At 38.0% G+C, this 9101-nt stretch overlaps 1 protein-coding gene across 1 annotated transcript in view; it reads right to left on the bottom strand.

Moving 5' to 3' along the window:
- Positions 1-9101, bottom strand: part of LOC110020398 — a 29794-nt gene that overhangs the window by 779 nt on the left and 19914 nt on the right. Inside the window, exons 2-4 of the mRNA XM_020718486.1 lie at positions 1321-1670; positions 1049-1246; positions 335-501 (exon numbers count right to left, since the gene is read on the bottom strand). Of these exons, the coding sequence (XP_020574145.1) occupies positions 335-501; positions 1049-1246; positions 1321-1670 (715 nt within the window). The remainder of the gene's footprint in view (positions 1-334; positions 502-1048; positions 1247-1320; positions 1671-9101) is intronic.

The following is a 9101-nucleotide window of genomic DNA, read 5'->3' as shown; positions in this document are numbered from 1 at the left end:
GATACAAGAGGATGTTAGTTATAAATGAGGGAGATAGTGAAATCCCTTTAATAGGATGAAGTTGAACACTAAAACATATAGGCGTTTTGTCCTGTGATGCTTAGAATTTCTTTAGAAACTGAAGTTAAAAGTGATATTATAGTAGCAATCCTAGGATGAGTGAATTTGGGAAGTTGCATCAGGTAGACAAAACTGTGAAGTCACTAGTAGACCAAAGAAAACAAAATTTTGATGATTGAAAATTCGGGCTTTTTACAGCTATAAGCTACCAAAAGAGATCATTAAATATAAAATGCATACTTATATCAGTTGAACATTACAAAACTAAGCTTACCTTGCCCACTTTGGAATGTACTTTCTATGTCTGCTATCTTCTTCCATGTCTTCTTCATCAGACGTTTGATATGGAGACATCTCATATGATTGTAATTCAAAAGAAATGTGTGCAGCACAGACAGTATCTTCTACTGTTTCTTGTAAAAAATTTGAACCGCCAACTCCCTTGATAAATTTGTATTAGAAGATAAAAATCAATATTATTTCTTTCAGACTTAAAAAAAAAATGCTGAGAAATCAGACTTAAAAAAAAATGCTGAGAAATGCTCCAGAAATTTTCAAGGTAAATGCATGCAAGAAAACAGGAACAAAATGAAGATAAAAAAAATGGACATGACTATTAAGGACTTGAGACCCAGACCTAATGCAAAATAAAATAAAATGTATTGAAATTAATGTCGACCATCGTAAATGAAAATTAAGCCTAATACTAAAGTGGATTGCCTTATAGACTAACCTTTTTCATATTATTTCAACGTTACCTTTGCAAAAGAAAAGTTTTAACAATAGGCATGATGCCCACAACCGATTATTGATTGCATGTCATATTATATTATAAATCTACTTGGCAATAAAAGCTATCAGGAAAGTAATTTTAACTTCACCTGTGTAAAAGAAAACTATAAAATTATGCCTAATGCAATACAACAGCTTTTATTTATGAATAAACTAACCAGTAACGGCCATCCGGGTATATTTTTCAAACTCTTACCTTTTCAAAGGATTTGCGTTCATCAGAGACCACTAGAGCTTTAATCTTATCATCACCTCGTCTGGTATCAGCAGATACAAGTTCAATAGTGCAATGTTGCATTTCAGCGGCCATTTGACTTTCCATAACATCTATTGCACTTTCCAACTTCGTTTGGCCTTCATTGTTTCTTCGTCTCCCCCCTTTCTGTTCCTCATCCTACAAGAAAAATGCATGTTAATCATATAAGGAGTAAAAATACAATAAACAAATAAATAGCTAAGTTATTATACTATGATTTTTTGTCGATTATCTTTTTCCGCTTTCCCAAAATGCAAATTGTCTCTATGTTGTCTTTGTAATGTCCTTGTTTCTCCAATGCATTGCCTTTTTCTATCTTTCACTTTTCTCTCTTCTGCCTCCCTATGTCTCTTCCTTGCTGCAATGTTTTCCTTCTTCCTCCCCTCTTCAGCTTTTTGTTTTTGCTCGAGTTTCAGTAATTTGGTATTTTCTTGCCTCAATTTTTCCCGCTCCAGTTTCACAGCTGCCTTTCTTTTCTCACGCTCAAGTTTCATCTGATCTTCAAGGCGCTTGGCAGCTTCAGCAGCTTCCAGGGCCTTAACTTTAATGTCTTTCTTCTTCTCTGCAAGCACGAAAATAGAACATTTAAGATTTCAAAATATGCACGGTTACTAAAGATGGCTCAAACACTGAATAAAATTGGACTACAATGAACCGACAGAATTATCATCTATATGCTAATTAAATATCGTGAATTTTATGTTGATTTCTATATAGCTAAAGTGGTTGCATTATGGGCAGATCATTGAGGAACAAGGGACGCCTCACTTTAGTTAAATTTAAAAAACCTTCTTTTTATTTCCCATATAAGAAAGACAAAGACACGTAGGCTGAAAAAGAGGCAGCAAAAGCATCAAGGAAAAAAAAAATAGAATTGAAAAAAAGTAAGATGACCAATTTGGCTACATAGCAAATTTACTTTTACTTTTCCAAAATCCTGTAGCTGAAATGAGAGAATGCGTACAGAGGGCAAAAAATTTGTAGTGGTGAACTGCTCCCTACTCCATCTATCCCAACGTCTCCACTCCCACTCTGTGAGCTCTGAAAACCAGTGTAGTGGGATACAAAAAAATAGTAATCACTTTTTTTTATTTTTTATACTAATCTACTGGCTCCTATTCTGAAGGATCATCCACTGCTCTCTTCACCCCAAAACAAAAAACTCACTGTCAACTTTCCCTCGTCTCGCCCACGCCTACTTGAGCATGCAAAGCCCCCAACTCACTGTGCCTCTTATGAACAACTACACAACACCCCTCCTCGAATGGCTCTGTCTCCTACTTGCACTGCACTGACCTGGCGCGCTCTCCTTTCCAAGCATAGGCCCTCGACCCTCCTTAAGTCTCAAGCACAACCAACCTACTGCCACTTGCCATGTTCCTTCTAGCAAGCTAAAACCACAATAGACAATAGAACCTACCTGCCTCTCATAGATTTCCCTCTCCACATTGTTGCAAGAAAACAAATAAATTTGCCTACTCAACTTCAACAAGAATCATTATCAATATCTTGCCATCAACAAGGTTATTGCCATGCATCACTCCATTTCACCCTCTTGCTTTCTTTCTGTAGGTTGAGAGAATAAAATCCACTCTCTAACAATCCTCTTCTTCCCCCACTCAATCTCAACATAACAAATCTCATCGACAACCCAACTCTAGCTAGTTCCCACCTCACACTCTCTCTGCCTCTCTCTCTCCACATTTCTCTCCAGATTGAGATATTATTCTCCCTTACCCTCTCTCATTAGCTTTTTCATCATCTTTTTCTCGTTCTATCTCTAGAAAAAATCAACAAACATAAAAATATTCTAGTGTAGTGGGACATTTGCATCTTCTCGTAACAACAGGAAGGCCCCGTCATCCATGTATTTTTTTCTGTGGAGGTATAAAATACCCATTAATCCTTTTTTAAGTGTGATGAATTTTAAAACTCCCCACACAAAGAACCTATACCACCAACCATGCATAAATTATTAAGTATTGTTGAAAATCCCAACTCCCAGTAGATGTTACCCATGAGGAAGAGACCATAAGAAACTGTTAAAATTCTCCAAAATGTTGCTTGCAAAGAGCAAAAAAAATGATAGCATCTCAAATCAAATAACACAACGAAAATGAATTTAATAGATACAAATTTCTAAAATTCAGGACAAAAAAATTGAACATCCAAATGTGATGTGAATTGTCTTGAAGGAACAAGACTTGCACAAAAATTTTAGGGGACTACTAAATTCACTCACATGAATGATCAAAACCACCTTGAACTTTAAACTTATCAGAGCACATAATGAACTTAACTTAAAGCTGATGAAAAATGAAATGAGCAACGTTTCTATTTATTAAAAAATAGTTTAAGTGGAGCATATTTAAGTAAAATACAACTCACATCTGAAAAATTCCCATCTTAGAAAAATCTAAAATGTTATCTAATCCACAAAACCACCAGAACCACAACAAATCTGTGGAAGCAAATAGATGTTTTTCATAACTTAAAAAATAAAGCTTTGCATACATTAAGTGTCTATCCACTAGTAAAATTTGTAAAATTGCAAGCTTACATATGCTAAATACACGAAAATCGTGCAAGTTATGTTGCAAATCATGTAAAACATTCTATAAACTCTTCAAATTTAGCATTTGCATGTGCTCCAAAAAATAGGTTTAATGCTCAATTATAGTGTCTTAGCATGCTGCACTGACTAAGAAAAAGTTAAATTCATCCTTTCCTCAACAGTTGTGAGATCATTTGAAAGGCATGCAATCACTTTGAAAATTTGTAAGCCTTTTTTTTTTTATTCAAACAAAACATATCAATTCAAACAAAACATATCATACAATACTCTTGAAGAAGCTACCTTGCTTATAAGATAAATCATGTGTCGATGTGGGTTACAAAAGAATTCAAAAAGCACCCCGGACCCTCATCGAGACAATAACGCGGTGAGTTTGTTAAGTTTTCGAGTCCAATTTTTAGAAGGCGGATGAGATGGTAGATATACACTACCCAGAGATTTCACCCTCATTTTACAAAGGGCTTTAAGATGACACAAGCCCCTATGGTTAATTACCCCTACCGATAATGAGAGAGCACTTTCGATTAAGGTTAGTCATTAGGTGCAAAATATTCAGACTTAGCATATTATAGCAGCAAATTTGAAAATTTAAATTACAAAATTTATCATCACCATGAGCACAAAGCGGATGGTAGAGCAAATCACGACAAACCCGATCAAAATCACATGGTTCCGTCATTCCGGGTTGTCATGGTCTCGGGTCTATTTAGTCAGAGGAGGCAGTTGACCCAACCAACCAAAAAAATCCTTGTTAGCAGTCTTGGGTTGCTTCGTCCAAGGGAACCATGTAGACCTAGAGTGAATCTTTGTTTAAGGAGACTAATCAAAGCAATCTTAGCTTACAAAGGGTTTTTTGTCATATCAAATATACCCTATGATTTAACTCATACTCATAAGGGCAGACTCCCATTGGGGAACAAACAGGCCACAGACATAGTCGTAATTTAACAGTGTCATTTGGTAGCAAACCACCCAGTCAAAGGGCTCTAGTCGTAACTGCTTCTTCGTTGTGTCATTTGGCGACAAAACCACGCGGACAGTTGAACTCAGACCACGTCCTTACTGGCATGAGATTATTTTGAGTTTGAATTTAGTAGTATATTTGATATGACATTTGTTCTTTGTGAGCTCGAGTCGGCATTAGATTTGTCCGCCTCTACAAATAATTGTGGAGGGCGAATCAATTTTGCTTTAAGCATTATGTGACATATATTTTTTTTAAATATTTATTTTTTTATGATTTAAAACGTTTTGATTTTATACATGAACCATTCCAGTTGAAATTTACGATGTACACGACCATCACTGCGGAATGACTATTTTTGAACTCTGTCGGCTCTATCCCGCTTACGAAGGATCAGGTTCAATAATTGAAATAATTGAATTCAAAATGACTTTGAGAGTTTTAAAATAGACTCTTCTGGTTGAAATATTCTATCAACTTGGTCATCATCCGGGAATACTACAACTTACACAATTAAAAGCATCATTTCTGTCAACTCCAGTCCTCATAAGGAGGGAGAATGGCTCAGTGGTGGTTCAAACTTGTCGACTCCGGTCCATGTAAAGAGGAAGATTGGATTGGCTCAGTGGGGGCTCAATCTTGTCAACTCCGTTCCATGTAGGGAGGAGGATCAGATTGGCCAAAGTATGAGACTTACATCCTCCCCCTATAGACAAGGCGGCCCATTGCCCGAGCAGCATAATTATGAATATTTAGAGGAACATCAGAGCACGAAAGGGTCTTTTATATTTGTTATCTTGAGTTAATTTTTAAATAGCTTGCACACATTTTTGGGACAGATTTTATTTGATTTTAAACATTTGTTTCACCTCTGCAGCATTCTCGAACCTTGTGATTGAATGTTCAACATGTTGGTCGAAGCACATGCGAGAGTTTCATATTTGTTGAATTTGGCAGACTTTTGAGGAGGTTATATTAATATTTGCATGGGGATTTTATCAATATGATTTGTGCAAATATTTTCATTTAAGCTTTTAATTTTGATTTATGTTCGCTCGTGTCTGTGGAGTTACGGATCCTGTGCCGGCCATGCAGAACTTCACTTCAAGCGCCTCGGTATTTCATTATGTCTGCTTCTATATGTGCGTAGCGAATCCAGTGGCTATTAAGACATCCTAGACTTTAATTGCATATTTGGAATTATGTATCTCTCCCATTCTTAGCTCCCATTTGAGTGTCCACGGTGACCCCCTCACAGGTTTCATTTGACCTTGTTGAGTTGTCGAATCCCCTGTGAGTCGTACAAGTTCTATTTAATTTTAATTGTGTAGTTTAAAATGATTTATACAATCATTTTAGTCTTTAATATATAACTTAGGAACTTTCATTCTGATTGAAATTTTGGTTCAAGTGAATTCAATTTACAAGCTCTTTTATGATCGTCATTCCGACCAGAATCTGACAACATTTCGACAGTCTGCCGACGTCGGTCCCCGTTGGGGGGCTACATCGAGAGTCCTGGTCTGCCCACTATGCCAAGAAAGGCGTGTATGGATGGCCTAAGCCACAAGCTCAAAGTAGTGTATCCCGCCACGCAAAGAAATGCATGTACGGATGTCACCCATGCAACTTCAGACACCTACATCTTTCTCCGCCGCGTCAAGAAGGGCACTTACAAGCACTTAATTTTGAGTTGTTCATCGCGCCTTGAGAGTCGCGTGCGAGCTTGACCCCACCATGCTAAAAAAAGTGTGTATAGAGTTTCTTTCAACACATCTAGAGAGCCATAATAGACATTTCAGAATCTTTTTGATTCGCCCATCGCGTCACAAGTGATGCATACACTAAGAAAAGCGTGTATAGGACTCCACTCAATGCACCATATACATCGCTATAGACAGCTCAAAAATTGCGAGTGTTATAACTTACGTGCAGCGCCGAAGATTTTGAGAGATCTGCATAAATTTCACATACCAACTTGCACTCTCCTACCCGCATCAGAATCATTTACATATGCATCATACAAATCAGCAAGATAAAATGACCACATTTAATTTTAATTTTAATGTGGTAGCTAGATTTCAATTCCCAACCATTTCATTTGTCTGATTATTGGGCGTGGCTTGTCAAGAAGGCGGCTTAGAGAAAAATGGGGATGCTACAGGCTATTTGAGGGGGAAGTGAACTGTTATAACAGTGAGGTATTCGGGTAGGTAGCAAGAAAGGGGGTGGCTACGATCTGCTTCCCTTTTTTTTTTTTTTTTTTTTTTTTTCTTGGGAAGCAAAAGGGGGATAGCCGGCGAAAGGCAACGAGGAGAAAGATGGGAGCTTCGGGTTTCTGCATTGTGAGGAAGAAGCAAGGGAAACTAAGGGAGTGGTGTTCAGGTTTGCAGTGCGAGCAGAAGATCTCAGACACGTGGAGTAGAGAAGGGCGTGGCTCGGGTTTGTCGGTGAGGCGGTGAGAGGAAGAGCGAGACGAGGTGCTTTAGGCATGAGGTGATGGGATCTCACTAGAAGGAGTTTGGTTAGATATGGCGGCTAGGAGGAGGAGCCCGGCAGCAAGCTGCTCTTCAGCGTGAGTAGTATGGCAAAGGACAGTGAAGGTTAAGCAAGGCGAAGGAGAAACAATAGAAGAGGTTGGTCTAGCGTGCAAGAACAGGGAGATGAACCTCACAAAATAAGAGAGTAGTGGGAGGGTTTGCAAAAGTGAAGACTTCCGCATGAGTTTTGCTAGTTAGGGCTGTCAAAACAACTCGTTGTTCGCAAAAAACTCATGTTTGGCTCGTTTAGTAGCTCGTGTTCGATTTGATTGCTAAGAAATTGAATAGAACACGAACAATTTTTTGGCGTTCGATATATAAACGAGTCAAACAAGAACAAAGCTTTGTTCGTTCGTGTTCGACTCGTTTTGGCTCGAAATAATTATATATATATATATATAGTAAAAAAAAAACCCAAGGGCTAATATATTAAAGAAGAAAAGGTACATATCGATTTTATGAGATGACCTAAAAGAAGACCCAACTTACACAACACAACACACAAAAACCCAAAGAAGCAAAGATACATAAAGATAAAAAAATAAAAAATCCACCAATAGGCGCAAAGGTGATAGGGACGTCTCTTTAGTTCACGAGCCCCGGTCATTCCTCATGCGCCTAATAATTCGAGTATCACACCCTACACTCGGGGGGAATCTAACCCATACCAGAGGAGACTTACAACTGACAAGCAGATGCCCGACCAACAGACCTGAGTACACTGCACATATATTTTCTTTTAATAAAAGAGCAGCTCGTGGCTCCTTACGCGTTAATAATAAAAGAAGTAACAAAATGCTAGAGGGAAAATGGATCCCAACTAAAAGCAAAAGAAAATATATTGAGGTCCTAGGGGTTCCATAATCCACATTACAACTCCACACAAAAAAGAAAACGATAAAATAAAAGGTATAGTATACCCAAAAGCACATGTACCCCAAAAAGTATACCAAAAAGAAGAAATATAGTCAAAATTGACATGTACACCGAAGACCAAATCAACAATTGTGGAGAACAAAAAAGAGAAGGAAAATGCGCTCGACGAAGCTTGATAACAGCTAGAGCATTGAACTTTTCCCCCGGAGACTTCCAAAATCACGTAAAGGTCCTGCAGAATAAGAAATACCACCCACTCCAACCAAAGATGCATAAAATCATACGTATTGATAACATTCTGCAAGAAATCCACACAATCCACCAAAACAAATAGAGTAATACAACCGAAATCAGTCTTCATGACCTCCACACCCAAATCTTGCTCCAAGGAATTAAAACAACCAAAATTCATACTGCAGGAACCTCCAAAGAAAGCCAAAAAATGATGTCCAAACGAAAAGTAAAAGGACCATAGAGAGAAACTTCAATGTTAAGCAAGGCACAAGTCCAAAATCGCACAAGCACAAACTTACTGAAGATAAAAAACGTAAATCTGAATGTCTGGGAAGATAGAAAGATAAGCATCAAGAGAAACCAAACTAAATTCTTATATTCCAATATATGGAGCTTCAAGTAGGTCCCCATTCAAAAGCATTTGGAGCTGCGGACAGGGGGAGATCCCACATAACACTGCGTTAGTATCCCTGCCCGTACGGGCTAACTAATTAGCAGGAGAGTTGTCTTCTCTATAAATGTAGGATAATTGCATATTCAAATTGTATCTATGTATAGTATCTCAAACTCTATTCATAGTGTGAATCAAATCCCACCGAAGCTTAGAAGCCCCGAAGAAGACATCAATAAGTATTTGAGAGTCTGTCTCAAAAGTAATCTTGTAAATTTTGAGGCGAATTACAGCCTGTAAAGCCAACAAAAAAATCCAACTTTCAGCCTCTAAAGGAGAGGAGGCCAGTATCGGAGAAGCAAAGAAAAGCAAACAAAGCCCGAACTGGTTCCAAAGAACCCCCCCCCCCCCCC

This window comes from Phalaenopsis equestris, unplaced genomic scaffold, assembly GCF_001263595.1.
Source record: "Phalaenopsis equestris unplaced genomic scaffold, ASM126359v1 Scaffold000096, whole genome shotgun sequence".
NCBI lineage: Eukaryota > Viridiplantae > Streptophyta > Magnoliopsida > Asparagales > Orchidaceae > Phalaenopsis > Phalaenopsis equestris.
This window is presented reverse-complemented; position numbering and strand designations above follow the sequence as displayed.